Source organism: Vidua chalybeata, chromosome 11 (genome assembly GCF_026979565.1).
Source record: "Vidua chalybeata isolate OUT-0048 chromosome 11, bVidCha1 merged haplotype, whole genome shotgun sequence".
Taxonomy (NCBI): domain Eukaryota; kingdom Metazoa; phylum Chordata; class Aves; order Passeriformes; family Viduidae; genus Vidua; species Vidua chalybeata.
The window spans coordinates 5514486-5530525 of record NC_071540.1 but is presented as its reverse complement, the minus strand read 5'-3'; the positions used below and the strand labels follow the sequence as shown (position 1 = coordinate 5530525).

Sequence of the window (16040 nt, the reverse complement as noted above, 5' to 3'; positions counted from 1 at the left end):
AGAAATATTAATATCCTGATGTGGGAAAAAAAAATCCAATAACTGACCTGACCATTGGTTCTGACTTCCAGTCGATGCCACTTCTTGTCCGCAACATTCAGGTGACTTGGAAACGGCAGCACCACAGAACCTGAGCCATGGCTCATCTTCAGCACAGGAATACCACCAGAGAGTTCTAATACAACATGAACAAGAAATTCCACATCAGCTACAAAATGTCACTTTTGGGTATCTCAGCAGCTAGTGATTTAATGGTTATTGCTAGTCACATACAGAGGGGTCACTAGAGAAATAACTAGAATTATACCCTATGTCTTCTATTAAGCAGAAATACTCATTCAGTATATTATTTACTTATACACTTTAGATTTTTCCACTTCTCTGTCAAAACACTGAAACTAAATCCTGAGAAGCAATCTGCAATTTTATGATGCTCTAAAACAATTAATAAATGCAGGTTTCTTCTTTCCCATCTTCTACTCAAATTTACAAGCAACTACAAAGCAAGGAAAAAAAAAAAAAAAAAAAAGAGGTAAATTATTAACTATTCAACCACATTACCTTTCAATTAATCAGGAGAATATAAAATGCCAACTATACTGTTCATCTTGTGTGTTTCTTAACAAAAAATAAGCAGCAGTAACCTTTTAAATATGTGTCAACATAAAGCATTAAATTCTACTTGTAGATGAATCTTCCCACAATGGCATGTGGGGCTGGATTCATCCATCACATCATTGCCAGTTTAAAAAAATCTGCAAAATTGCCCCAAGACCAAAGGGAGTTTAAGTGGATTTCTTTTCTCACTAAACTAGATAAGAATGACATGCAACTAAGACTGCACTACTCATGTAATACCAATCTTCAAAGCACCTAAATTCCTTTATAGCACTACAGATTTCTAGGCAGATTATGTTTTATATATATATATCAATCTGTTTTGCTTTCCCCTTCATTTCTACAACTCTGTGATGAACCCAAAGCCAGGGGTGCAGGCTCCAAAAATAGACATCAAAGGAGAAAGACTTGTTAGGAAATGCTTCAAAGTATTTTTACACCACAAAATAAATTACCTCATTAAATGGAAAGAGAGAATCCATAGTCTAATTGTTACACTGGTCATAAACAATCCATTCCCAAAAGACATTTAATTTTTCCACACCCTTTTGCAGAAGTACCTATTGCAATGAAGTTTTCTGTGCTCCCGGGTTCTGGATTTGATAAAGGGCCACTATATAGTAAAAGTCCATCTGGAACCACAGTAATAAACTCAAGAGAGAGAGAGCTTTCAAAACAAGGTCTGATGGGACGAAACCATGCATAACCATTTCCATGGAAACTGTGCTTAGTCTGCTGGCAGTCTGGTCCATGAAAGGAAGCAGGACAAAGACATCTGAAAGACCATAAACAAAAGAAATAGTCAAAATTCGTCCATTCGTCCATGGTTTTGCATGCAGCAAATGCAGAACTTAAATCACAGTTAAAAAATCAGCAAAACACAAATTTAAGCAGAATCTTAGGTGTGTTTGGCAATTACTAAAATGCTCTAAGAGTACAAAGTCATTTTGTTCCTTATACTAACTCCCTCAAAAAAAAAGTATTTTTGAGGCCAAGTTTTTGAGAAAAATCAACTTTTTTCCTAAATAACACAGAACACCAAATATCAATTTATTCCAGAATAAACTCGGGGAGGTTAAGTCCTAGCTGGAATTAATTTCACTAAGGGAATACTCCTGCACGGCAGGTGATGCTATAATAAAGCAAGTTTACAATCTAATAATGCTTTTTAGGTTCCTTATTACCCATTGCTTGAACTATATTTCACTCCTACATCCCTACTGCTACCACTGATATTCACCTTTATTATTGTTATTATTATTATTCACCTCTCTTGGAAAAGAGAAAAAAACAAGGCACACATGCCTTCATACTGAATTAGGTGCTCTTAACAAATGTCAAGTGTTAATTATGTGTTCCCCAGGGTTTTCTTTGTTACTCGTGCACTTTTTGGGAGTACAGCCCCATCGAGGCCATCAGGAAGCCCCTGCTGCCATTAGGTTTACACCCCAGTGCACTTGTGGGGTTTTCCGTTTCTCCTCCAGTCAGAAGTACATTTATGTATTCATTTATGTATACATTTATGTATTTCAGGCAGGTACCTCATAAGCACCACTCAGCACCATAAAAACAGAGGGCAGCAGTAATGTGCAGTGCAGGTTTGCTCACCTGTAGCCGTTCAGAGTGTCGACACAAAGGCCCCCGTTGAGGCAGGGGCTGCGGGGGTAGGAGGAGCAGGGCTGGTGCAGGCGCTCGCGGGCGGAGCAGGCGCAGAGCCCCTGGCTGGAGGTGCTCAGGGACACGAAGGACACGCTCCCCGTGTCCATCACTGTGGGGATGTCGCTCACACTGAGGTGGTTTGTACAGCCCTCGCTGCAGTTGGCACTCCTGCACTCGTCAACATCGATCTGGGAAATGTTCAGTTGTAGAGCTGACTGCATCTAAGAGAAAAGACAGCACCACTGCCATCCAATGAAGGCTTTTACCTCAATTCTGAAAAATCTAAGCCATCAGAGACTTAATGCAGTGTTTCGTTTCTTGAGCGTTACTTAGAAACATCCCTGGTTATGCAGGCAAGAAAAGCAATTTGAAAAACTCAGGAAACATTTCATTTAAAAATTACAGCAGCAGCATTTTGTAAAAACTTGATCATTGACATGATTGATTGTGAACATGTTGAATCTGTACTGGTCTAATAACATTATTTCGAAGGACCAAAGCTCTGAGAACAGTGACACTCCTCAGAGCTGCAGCATCTGCATCACACATGTCAACAGCAACAGGAGTGCTTCAGCTCAAGCGAGGATAAATCCTTCCTCAGCAGTAATACCCAGATATTATTCCTTACATTCTCACACAAAAGGATACAGACACAGCAAAATGCAGAGCTGAGCTGCTTTCAATAATCATGTCCACAGACAACTTTGTAGCAACTTGGATTCAGTCTAATGATTTGTGCCCCATAAATTTACATTTCATGTCAAGCTGTCTGCAACAAAACACAGTCAGTTCAGCATACTGGATGCTGTAGTCTATGCTATGTTAACCTTTGCTAGTTCACTGTTTTTATTGTTAACTGGGGTTGCACCTGAAAGCCCAAGTACCAAATAAAAAGAGCCTCAGTGTAACCACAGCTCTGGTAATGTAGGAATAGTGACTCTGAGACCACAACTTCCATTGCAAACGGAGCAAGGAAGCACTGGGAGGGAGGGAGGGAGGGAGCGGAGCTGCTGACCGTGAGGCAAGAACAGAGCTGCCATTAGTCCTGGCTTTTTATCCTTCAGCCTGCACCCCTAATTTATCACAGTTTGTTCCTTCCACTTATTTGGGAATTTTGCACATGTGTCTGTTATAAAGCTTCAGAATTTTATCTGTATTTGGTGATTCAAATACAGAAATGTGTTTTTAGTACCCAAACCTGAGTTTGGGTGAGTGAGGCAAAAGACTTCACTACTCTCACAGTGGTACACAAATGAACAAGGTATACAAATGTAAAACTAAAACATTAGAGCTTTAGGTATTAATATGGAGGTTTTTTTCCCAACTGGTAAAACATATGGCAGATATCTTAAAAATAAGCTTTGAAAAGATAAAATACATAAATACTAAAGTGCTTCTATTTTTTTTCTCATTTGTGTAGTCATCTCAGTTCCTCACTGTAAGAACTTTGATCTTTATAATCCTTTGTCTCTATATTCTTAAATATCGTAGCATGTATTGCTGCCCATGCCCCCAAAGGCACAGAGTATACTTTGTAATGACATGATGCATCCTGTCAGTGCAGGTCTGTGTCTGATGCCCACGTTTATCACCATCAGCGGAGGGTCTGTAATGCACATTTAGACATTTATGCAATACTGTTATTGAAAACCTGTATAAAAACAACCTGGGCTCCCTTTAAAAAGTATTAGGATGGATTATTTTTCTGCTAAATAAAAGTTGCTATTGTAAAACTATATCCCCAGAAGGTAGTGCAAACATATTATTTATGTAGAAATTCAATTAATAATTCCAGTGCTAATTACTTATTTTCTATATTTGTAGTTATACACATCGAAAAACTGGAGGAATTCTCCAGCTATGATTGGTTTTCTGTAAACTATTAGTGATTACTCACTAGAGCTATTAATTAAATATTGAAAGGTGGCCTATAATTAATAAAAACATATATTTTCATTAAAATAAGTGAAGCAATCCGCTTGTTACCATTTTGATGAATTCGGGTGTCATGTATTATGGCAGAGAATATTTGAAATCTATAGGATTTTCTATCTTATTGTAGCAGTAATTCAATAAATATGCAAAAGAAGCAGTCATTACCCTTCATGAATACTCTCTGACATTCCCTATTTGGTCACTCTGAAGAATCTCATAATCCACAGAGCCATTCAAGATACACCAAGAATGTGGTAAGTTAAGACAGCCCTGTTTGGTTCCCGGACTCAGGCAGACTCCACCATATTCACACAAATGGAAAGTGCTGATTTCTCTTTGGAAAAATCATCCATATGATGTACCATATATTAAACCCAAACATGACCAGGGCAAGTGAAAAGCTGAGCAGTGTCACTTTGCCTTTGTGCAGGGCTACAGAAAAATCCAGCTGTGGCCAAGACAGACTGTGTCTGTAATGGAGTCAGAGAGCAGGACAGTTAGGGAAGACCAAGAAGGGGAGGAAAGCATCTTCCATTCAAAAATATTTTCCCTGACAACAGTAAAAGAAGTTAGGGGATGGTGTCACTTTGTATTTGAAACTGTCCTTTGGTGAGATAAATGCAACCACAGGACTGGTTGTCTCCATCTCACTTACCTGTTGCAACTGTTCCCTAAGCCACACATTCCTTCCAGCAGGACTTTTCCTCTGAAGTGTCACCTCTTTGTACTGCAGAATTTCTGTTAGGGTGACACCAAGCCTCCACTCTAAGTATCTAAGCACGAGCTGATGTGAGGATTTGGGGATGACACAGTGAAACACTGACTGGAGAAAACACATGTATCTGCCCCATGGCAGCACTGCAGACCCATTTTTCTGCAGCTCTCCAGTGACTATTCATTGAAGCAGAAGTTAGTACAAACACACCATACCAGTATGTATGGCACTAAAAAGAAGGGAGAAAGCTTGAATTAAACACTTGTTTTTATCCTGAGTGAAGCAATAAAACCCTTATCTGCTGATGCAGTATATAGTTTTCCACTGAGGTTTGGGATACACACCCTGCAAACTCAGTGTTTGGCTGAGTTCCACAGAGGAGAACCAACCTCAGTTTTGAACGCTGCCATCTCCGCATGCAGTTTCTCAGGTCTGTAATAGGCCGAGCCAGCACGGACTGCAAATCTCACATCTGTCTGTTTTCCATCCCTGCCCATCACACTGAAGACAATCGCATCACTCAGCTTTGCAGGTAACAGTTTTGCAAGGAACTCCTTGAATTCGCCATGCCTCGTTTTGCCGTGTTCATCTCTCCTTATGAACTCCTCTGCTGTGACATCTGGTCAGGGGATTCAAAAATAGATAAACCTGAATACCTGGGAGCTCACAGGTTAAATTCTCAATTTATTCCTTATTTAACAATATGGAAACATACCAGAAAGTAGCCTACAGTGCAGTAGCAGTACAGTAGCAAATCAAGTATTGATGTAATAATACCTACACCACATGAACATTCAGTTAGAGAAGCAGCTCATCTAAACTCTCACCAGCAAATAAAACCAACCTGAGAAACGCACAGTGGCTGAGTTTTGTATGGCTTCATTTTCCAGGTCTCTGACATGGACTTGTACTGTAGATATAACATCAGGACAAACTCCATCAGAAACTCTGACTCTTAAGTTGTATATTCCCTGAGGAGTGTTATCCACCATCAGCAAAGACCCAGTCCTCTGATTTAATCTGAAAGATCTAGACAGAAACCTTCAATTAGAAAATCTTAACAAATCAAAGTTGAGGACTCACTTTATTCATTAACACCATTCAGAAGGGCTTAAATGTTACTGTGAAGGTTATAGGGCCAAAATTTATGGCAATTATCCAACAACCTCAGAAAAGCACCTCAGCCACCTTAACTGAGAAATTACAATCTGCAGATCTTATAAAGAGATGTTCCTGCCACTCAGCCTCTCCCAGATTTGAACAAAAGCAATTTGAACTTGCAATTTGAATTTGTGCAGTTGAACTAGGTGGTTCAGCACAGTCATCATGGGCAAGGCTATGAGGTCAGAATAGGGAGTGACAAACCCACACTGATCATTCCAAGTTCTCACATCTCTATCTGGAACAGGGTAAGTCTGTATAAAATCTCTCACACGACTTTCATTGGACACCTCAAAGGGCCAGTAATCAGCAATTATGGAAATCTTCCATGACCATTATTATGGAACAGTGACCTCTTAACAAAGAAACAGGCCCAGGGGGTGCTGGACAGAAAGTCTTTAATTCTGGGCTACATAAAGCTTTTAAGCTTTTAGTCATAGCACAGAGTAAAATTCACTTTCACATCCAGTTTTTTCCCTTTCAGACAGCATATAGTTATGTCATAAACCATCTCACTTTATGATATGAACGAATAATGTCTAAGTAGGAATTAAGGGTCCAATTCAACATTTCAATTAACAGAAAAAAACTTCCACTAATCTGAATCATGGTTTTCACATTAAATTGTAAATTTAGCCATCAAAGGAGAGCACCAAATTCCCCTCCACTTTTGATGAAATGACTCCCTTCTTTGCTTTTAAATTCAAGATTTGTATTCCATCAACCCTAACATCTGAAAGCAAGCCTTTGGACTCTGTCTATTTTTAAACCAGAGCTTACAGAATGCACATTTTAAAGTAAATTAACGATGACATCTGACTAAAAATCAACATCATGGTGTGATCCTGCATTGTCTTGCAAAAAATATTTCATGCAATAATTTCTTAATACCTAGTAACCCAAGTGAAAAAGAAAAAGAGCATTCGAAAGGTACATCCCTTAACAGACTCAATAACCCTGGCTTTATGCACATCCTGAACACAGAGAAATACACGGTGAGAAAATAATTACAGAAGCATAAATATTACTCATTTTGACAGAAATACAATCCTCACTTGTGCAGTTTTCCTTCAGAGAGAAATGTTTTATTGTCCCAGTCATCCTGATCTGGTGCAAACACTTCCCCAAGCACTGTTGTTGACCATTTTCCTGTTGAGATAAATTACAATAAATCTGCATTTAATTTTTGCTTTTCAGTGCACTTTATATTCTGTGACATTCATTACTGCCTTTATTATTTTCAGATTCCTGTTCAATTTAGTGATGGTTACGATCCAAGATTCTTAAAACAATGCATAGCCTGTCATATGATTTCTGCCAGTTCTGGCAATGTGAGCACAGTGGAGATGCCACATGAAAGAAGAAAAGCTGGAAATAGCACAAAACAACACCAGAATCATACATAAATACAACTCTCTAAAAAACTCTCTGACAAAAGAAAAATTAAAAATCACCACATCAGCAGTTAATTCCAAATGTTTCATTGCTACTCTATTATTTTGAAGAGCACACAAGTGGAACACAGCAAAAGAGGGAGAGCATCTTATGGGGTACAGCTGGGAGAGAAGGAGCTGATTAGGAAAAGGAAAAGTGCAAGAAGACACCAAGCTGGGCCAGGTCTTGGTGATTTTTCCAGGCCCTTGGGAGCTGGCACAGCTCCCAATCAATTTTTCAATCAATCATCCAATCAATTTTTCTAAAACAGCAGGAGGAACAAATCCAGGGAAGGATACTTTTGAAATCCACAGTCCAGGTTCAGCAACACGGGAGATTTTTAAGGTTCAAATCTGGAGCCAAGCCAACCTGGATGCTTCATTCTCTCATTTCTGCAGTATGATCTGGTCACATATTTTTTGTAATTTAGGCATACTAAACTCAGAAAATGTAACTGCAAAATACCTTCTGTAGGTGAACACTCATTAATGGAAAATAGATTTTATGGATTTATAAAAATACTGCTTTTTCTGCAAGTTCAATATATAGCTGTTTGCAGCTAACAGTTCTTTAGTGGATAATCTTTTACACACTAGGGTCTGAGTTTAACAAATATATTTCACTTATTCCACTGTACTTAGTCGTTTACAGAACAGGAGCTGCAGTTTTGAAGTATGTAAACCATTAAAGAAATAGATTAATGGACTGCAAGAAAGAAATTAAGTGTAAAACTCTGCTGTTTCATGAATCTGATCTCACATCCATCTAGCACTTACCTTTGTAGCTGTACACATAGACCTCCTTGTGGCCAGACTCATGGCAGTTGTCGTTCTCGTCGCCAACTGTTATAGTCAGGGTGGTTGTGGAGCTCATCGCTGGAATCCCACTATCTGTTATAACTATTGGCAGGTGAAACACCTTCTGCTTTTCTCTGTCAAAGGACCTCAAAGCTGTTATAGTAGCTGTGTTATTTCTGTTGTCAGTAAGAGAAAAGTCCAAGGAATTCTGATATTCTGGTGGCAATGAATAGGTAAAGGGTGGCCCGTTTTCCTCAGCATCCGGATCAAAGGCATGAAGCAGCTTTGAGGTATGGTTCATATGCACTATTTCAGGCTTCAATGTATTCTCCCAAACTACAGGCATGTATGGTGCTTCAAACCTTGGTCCATTGTCATTAATATCAAGCAAGTTAATTAAAACTGTGACACTTCCAGTGCGGGCAGGTGTCCCCTGATCTGCAGCTTGTACAATTAAAGCGTATTTCTGAATGGCTTCACGATCAAGTGCACTTGCCACAACCACATGACCAAACTGGTCAACCACAAATTGTCTCATAGGGTCTGAATCTGACTTTATAGAATAGATAATCTTCCCATTCAAATCAGAGTCCTTGTCTGTAGCCCTCACTGTGGTTACTGTAGTACCTACAGGCATGTCTTCAAATACAGGGTTTGTCTGAATAAACTGAGAAAGGAAAGCTGGACTGTGGTCATTTGAGTCTTCAACTTCAATCAGGCACACTGCAACACTAGAAAAATCCAGATCTTCCACAGTAATAGTAAGATTAAACTGTCTTTCACGGGCATTCTCAAAATCCAACATTTTTTTCAGTCGAACAGTGCCACACTGCCATTCTTTGTCATTCTCAATATAAAACTTCTCATCTGGGTCTCCCCCAATGATACTGAACATCAAGTCTGCGTTTTCCCCAACGTCTGCATCCGTAGCACACACCTGCAGGACTTCTGAGTCAATGGCACTGTTCTCAGGAATTGCTGCCTGCCACAGCTTCTTTGTGAATTTGGGAACGCTATCATTGACATCTGCAACCCAGACAGTGGCAGTGGCAGTTCCCCTTAGTCCTCCCCCATCTCTTGCTTCAACAGTAAGAAAGTAACTTTCAGTCCTCTCTCTGTCTAGCAGTCCCCCTGCCACGTGGATGGTCCCAGTACTGGGATTGATATTAAACATGTCAGTACCAAACTCATTCTTCACATTCTCTGTTATCCTGTACGTCAGGACAGCATTCAGACCAACGTTTGGGTCATCACGATCGACTGCAGCCATTTCCATGACTAAGGTGTCTGCAGGAGAGTTTTCAAAGACATTCCCATTGCAGTCATCAGGCATGCATGTGAATGTGGGTGCACTGTCGTTTATATCCCACACGTTGATGATCACATCTGCAAACCCTGTAAGTCCTCCTCCACCTTCATCGGTAGCCAACACAATGAATCTCCACAGTGCTCTCTCTTCCCGGTCCAGCCTCTTGTGGGAGTAAATGCTGCCTGTTTTCTCATCTATTGTGAAAATGTCAGCTGCACCATACCCATGCAAGGAATATCTCAAATCTCCTCCATCAACACCACTATCAGGATCACTGGCCATAACCTACAATAGTTTTGAAAAAAAACCAAACATAGAAAGTATGAAATATGCAGTGATTGCATCACACCCTATATGCTGCTCCAGTCTAAAGGATTCCAAGCAAAAGCATATGACATGGTATTAACATGTGCATGCCAGGGAATAGCAAATCCAGGGACAATTCAGGGCAGGAAAATATACATTTTTAAAAATACTAACAATTTAACAATTTTAGTACTAAAATAATATTATATTCTTCATATTCATACGGGTAATTTAAATGTTACATTCTGATAGCTACTTTAAATTGTCTATTATTTGCTTTTCAGGATTAACAAATCCATCCTGTTTATCCTACTTACTATCCCTGTAATTTATATTTTTTTCCACGGAAGTCCATTTCTTCTCTTCAGTGATAAAAAAACTTAGTCAAAGTTCTCATTAATATATATGTGCTGAGTTATTTTTAACATAATTGTACCACAGTAATCTGAGCTCTTTCACTGAAATATTATAATCCGTGGAGCTGCATACACTACCTGAAGTACAAAGACTGGCAATGAATCCAGTTCCTCAATTATACTTCCATAGTATTCATTGATAGAAAAAACTGGAGCCTCATCATTTTTATTCATGATGTTGATGATTATAACTGCATAATCCTCCCATTTCCCATCAGAAGCCAACAAGTGGATCTCATACATTTTTGTTTCTTCATAGTCCAGTGGTTGGGCAATGAAAATGGCTCCTGTTTCTGGATCTACATCCAGCACTCCTCCTGTGTTTCCAGCTGTGATCTGATACCGTAGTTTAGCATTTGTTCCTGTCAATTAGCAACAGTGTCAGAAAACACACATTTCTTGAAGTAGACTGATGGTGACATGAAGTACAAATCACACAATAACTGCTTAGTGGTATTATTTTTATTTTATCATTTTTGTGGCCTTTTAAAACATGCAGCTATGTCAGATTACTTAGCAGCATTTTCAATTCTGATGTGTCCAACTGTAGTTTGTCTCTACAAAGTGTGTCTATGCAATGAAGTAATAATTCTGTTTTCATTTTATTTAGAGAGCAGAAATGAAGTGCCATATATCCATCACATCAGGTCCTCTGCCCAACGCTATAGAGCAGATTGACAGGCAGCCTAAGTCCCAAACTAAAAGTTCCCTGAGTAGGTAAATCCTTCTGCAATACATCTTCACCACATTTGCCTCAGCCTCCTACAGAGTGGGAGGAATCCAGTGAAGTCAGGATTTCCTTGCATTTCACAAACAGAGAACAGTCCTTGGGACTTGTGCAACAACAACAAAAAAGCAGTGTTTCACCACACAGTGCAGATGAATTAGCAGTGCTCCATGGTCAAAAGATGCAAGCATTTACTGATCCCTTTCTCTTTTATGAGCACTGGTTATGTACTTTTACATGATTAGTGGCTGAATTTCTGGCTGATTTGTGGATAAAACAGTGTAGCTAAAGTTCATCATATGCATTTAAGAAGTCTAGATTCAAATCAAACAAACAAAGTAAAACTATACATCTAAACATGTTATCTATACATACTATACTAAACATCATAGAGAAAACAAATGAATCTCATTGAAATCCAGTCTGACTTATTCTAGTTAACCAGGACATTTTTATTGGCACCCACTTGTAAGAAAATTATCTCATCTATAAAAAATTTGTATCCGCAGGCATAGAAATTATCCCCTATCATCCCACATTAGTGCATGTCTCCTGAAATAAGAGACTGTGCCTCACACTCACAGTTAGGAACTAATGTTCATGCCTGAGCAGTGCACACTTAAAGAACTTTTAAAATCTGGAGACAGAAAGACATTTCCTTTTCTCACACTACCAAATATGCCTTGGAGTGCTGAGATGAATGAAACTGGTTAATATTTTGGACAGAGCTGTGGGGGATTGCAGTGCTTTACCTTCATCCTCATCGTTAGCACTGACTGTGAGGATGGTGGATCCCACATCCTGGTCCTCGTCCACGCTCACCTCGTAGACGCTCTGGGCGAAGACGGGCTGGTTGTCGTTGACGTCGCTGACGGACACACGCACGTACGCCGTGTCTGCAGAGACAAGGAGCCTCAGGGTCAAACCCCCAGCTGTGCCACTTCTGTCAGCTACAGTCCCTTCACCTGTCTGCCTGCACATTCAATGGAGACAAATATGCAGACAATACAGAAACAAACCCTTAGGGCTGTGGACTGCCTATATACCAACACTACTCAAAAGCACTTGGGTATCAAATAAATGTCACATCCACTTTGTTTAAACACATACTACATGAATAATTGAGTAATTGATGCCTAATATGGCAGTTGTACAGTGTTTAGGCATAACTTTTCATCCTGAAGCCACAAAATTAAGTTTTTATTTAAGCAGGACGATCAACTGACAAAAGGATTTTCTATCGTGCATATTCCTGCTTCATAATTACTTTTGACTGAATACCGTATATATGCAGTGCTTTGAGAAACACTTGCACTGCCCAAAGATTTGCATCCTACAGATAATAGGCACATCTTTGCCGGCTAGAAAACACTCTCTAAACTCCAAATATGAAGGTATATAGGTTTTCTTTATTTCAGAACAAAAAACTTGCTTGATCATCATGTAAAGCTTATCTTGCAGCTCTGATACAACTGTTGCACAGATAAACAGTAAAAAAGCCACCAAAAAAACAGAACAACAGACACTGTCCCAACAAGACATGAAAAAAAAAGAGGAAATTACCATTTCATCTTGTACTTCAGAGCTTCTGTTTTCAGACACAATCCAAGTAATATCACACTTCCCACAGCCATCTGTCTCTTACCAGAGTTTGGCTTCCCATGCTTTCCAGGTCGAGCTGATTCAGAGCCATCCATTGACTTGACTTCCAGAAGGTAGGAGCCCTTCTCCTCTCTGTCAAACACCGAGGTGGTGTAAATGGAGCCTGTCTGGGGGTCCAAGCGAAAACAGGTGTAGTCTCTGCCACTGTCATGTAACAGGGAGTAAGTTATCTACAGGATTAAAAAGAAGTTGTTAATATATACTTTCCTTTTGTTGAATAGTTCACAACTAAAATAGTACTTAAAGAGAGGCAGAACTGTCCCATGTCCGAGTACTCGATCAGGCCAAGGAAGCTGGGTAAAACTGCAGCTTCAGCAATCTGGTCTAAAGCCAATTAACTTCCTTGACTGCTGATCTGTAAAGGAAAATAATTTGTCTAATCAGCTCCTGATTTCACTAGCACGTGTTTGTACAGTGCTTGTGCTACAGCACCCAAACTCAGCTAAAGATCCCGAGTATTTCTACAACATCCACAGGTGAGCTGCATTTGAACCTGCTCAGGATCACAGACCGTGTTCTACCCGCTATTATATGCATGGGTTTGTGACTTGACTTCAGTTTGCACTCTTGTTCTAAGGACGTATCTATTTTTGATTTGTTTGATCAGCATGGAATACATCCGCTTTGGGTGTTAACTTGCCATATTTTGTAAGGACTCAGTTTGCAGTACTGCCCATGATTTCCAACTCACACAAGCTTTTAACACATCTTTTCTTCCATTCATTTATCCAGTCTCATTTTAGGTCTATGTAGAACTTTCCACACAAAGGAATTCTACAGGAAGCATTTCAACTAAGCTACAGGCTGTGCAAATATTTCCTCTTTGTTTTCTGCCTCACACCTACTAGTTTTAGTTGCATTTTTCACCTGGCAGCACAGAGAAGCATGTAATTAACTACTTTATTTCATTCTACATTTCCCTATTAGTCATCCCTTTTCTAGGCTGAAGATTTCCAGACTATTTAACCATTGCTCCTGCGGAAGTTATTCCACAGCTTTCATCAGGGGAGATGAAGGTGCCCACTTTCTTACCTCACCATGCTGACCAATGTCAAGGTCAGTGGCAGACACCTGAGTGACAAATGTCCCCACATCAGCTCCCTCTGTTACTGAGGCTTCATAAATGGATGAAGTGAAGAATGGGACATTGTCATTGACATCTAGAATGTCAAAAAGAGCACAGAGAGAAAACTGTAAAACTTAAAGGAAAACAGTGCAGGACTATACTGTGACATTACTGAGCCGCTCACACACCTGTGACATTAACGTGGACTGTGGTGAATGCTGCCAGAGGAACTGCAGCCACGTTCTGTGCTCGCACCCGCAGCTGAAAGCTCTTTGTTGTTTCATAATCCAGGGGCTCAGCTACCAGGATTGAAGCAGAACCATCATGTCTGTTTGGAGTCAGGTAGAAACGCACTGGCATGTTGGTCTCTGGGACAAGCCCCTCTTCCAGGTTGTAAGTGACACGGGGATCTCCAAGGGGAGAAGTTGCTTTGATTGTCTGCACAGTTCAAAAAGTGTGTGTAATCAACCCTTCCGCAAGTATAGCAAAATTTCTAAAAGCTTTTGTGTTTTCATTCTCCCAGACATTCAGCTATAAAACACAGAACTCTTACAAAAGCTCACTATTTAAGCAAATAAACAATGTTCAGTTATGCTGCAGCCTGAGAGCTGCAGACAGACAAACAACCTTACCAAAATTGAGGCATCCCGTGTTGTATTCTCTGGAATAACAACTTCATAGCTGTCTCTTTCCCACTGTGGAGGCTGGTTTTTTGCAGTGGTTACAGTTACAGCAAGTTCAACTTTACTGCTCCTGTTGCCTCCATCTGTAGCAGTAATCTCTCGAATTATAGATGACTTCTGAACAGTAAAAAAGGTTTAATTACAGAAGGTTTTGAGCAGGCCTCCAAAAAAAATTAATACATAAAATTAAAGGTACACTTAAAAATAAACTTCACAGAAAAAAAAGATCTCAAGATGAACTCAAAATATGAACTACGTGTAAATTTGATGAAAATTCTATTTACTTTACTTAAGAGGGTTGGAAGATTTTGCTATATGTCTCAATAAACCTAAGCAAATATCACACAAAATTTAAAACCAAACAGAACCAAAAAACCCACTTTGTGGAGGCCCTGAGTTCTTAAGCTTACCTACGAACAGTTCTTGTTATTAGGTCTGTAGGGTTCTTAGATTCATTAAAGAAAATACATTGAAAGGATACACCTTCACCAAACTTTTGTGTGTCAGCTATTTAGAAGTTCAATGTCAGTATTAAAAATATCTATTTAAAGACTGACATCAACAACAAGAGTTCAATTTCAAAACAAATTACTTTAAAACATGAATATATCAAACTGCTTGTGTAGGTATTTAGAAAGAGCTGAAACTAATGAATTTTAGATAACTACATGAATTATGCTTTCACCTTCCTAAGTGACAGCTATGTTTAACGCACTACAACTGACATATATCAAATTGGGAATTTGTATCAGAACCAAAACTTCACACTTGTTCCTATTCAGGTTTGTGTCTTGACTCATTGCCTATAAACACAATGAAGTGCTACACTTGGGTTCTTGCTCCCCTGCTTATGACACAGCCCTCCAGCCCTTGGAATCAGCATGCCAGAGCCAGGGAAATGGGAAGAGCAAGTCTCTGAGGCAGTGCTGTGGCTGCTGCTTCCCAGCTGAAAGCAGGCCTTGCTCATATGCAATTCACAGTCCGTGAACTCAGCAGCTAAAAGCCTTAGACTCATGTTTAATTTAAATAGATGTATTGATCCTTTAACCTGAGGGGGTAACCCAAACTCATGACCTCAGTCCCTCCTACATATATTGAAATAGTCAGCTTAAAAAAGAAAGCAAGCACCATACCTGAGATATGGGCTGGTTTACAAACACCCAGCCTGTGGTAGGATTAATCTGTAAATAATTTGGTTCATCACTTGCTATGGAGTATGTAATGGCAGCATTTGAGCTGTAGTCATCATCCCGGGCTGCAACACGCAGGAAGCTGGTCCCAACTCTTGTGTCCTCTCGGAGGAAATCTAAGGGAAGGAAAGAAGATTTCAAAATGATCATTAATTTGCTAAACTACCAGGGACATTTTAGTAAGTGATAAAGAAATAACTGTCATACGTTATTCCTTTAGTATAATCTTCTCTTCCTTGTAACAATGGCCACACACACTGAGTATTTCAAAGGGCTGCTATCACTCCAGAGCTACAGATCATATCTGAACTTTATATTACCCCATTCATAACCTGGAATTCTAACTTCTTGTAAGATACTTC

At 39.6% G+C, this 16040-nt stretch overlaps 1 protein-coding gene across 1 annotated transcript in view; it reads right to left on the bottom strand.

The window, feature by feature from the left end:
* The window catches only part of LOC128793868 (neural-cadherin-like), a 60393-nt gene that overhangs the window by 15318 nt on the left and 29035 nt on the right, over window positions 1-16040 (bottom strand). The window contains exons 11-24 of the mRNA XM_053953295.1: window positions 15622-15794; window positions 14438-14605; window positions 13994-14243; window positions 13772-13899; window positions 12723-12909; window positions 11830-11973; window positions 10429-10712; window positions 8299-9913; window positions 7144-7237; window positions 5772-5956; window positions 5317-5546; window positions 2227-2498; window positions 1179-1393; window positions 48-175 (exon numbers count right to left, since the gene is read on the bottom strand). Coding sequence (XP_053809270.1) covers window positions 48-175; window positions 1179-1393; window positions 2227-2498; window positions 5317-5546; window positions 5772-5956; window positions 7144-7237; window positions 8299-9913; window positions 10429-10712; window positions 11830-11973; window positions 12723-12909; window positions 13772-13899; window positions 13994-14243; window positions 14438-14605; window positions 15622-15794 — 4073 coding nt within the window. The remainder of the gene's footprint in view (window positions 1-47; window positions 176-1178; window positions 1394-2226; window positions 2499-5316; window positions 5547-5771; window positions 5957-7143; window positions 7238-8298; window positions 9914-10428; window positions 10713-11829; window positions 11974-12722; window positions 12910-13771; window positions 13900-13993; window positions 14244-14437; window positions 14606-15621; window positions 15795-16040) is intronic.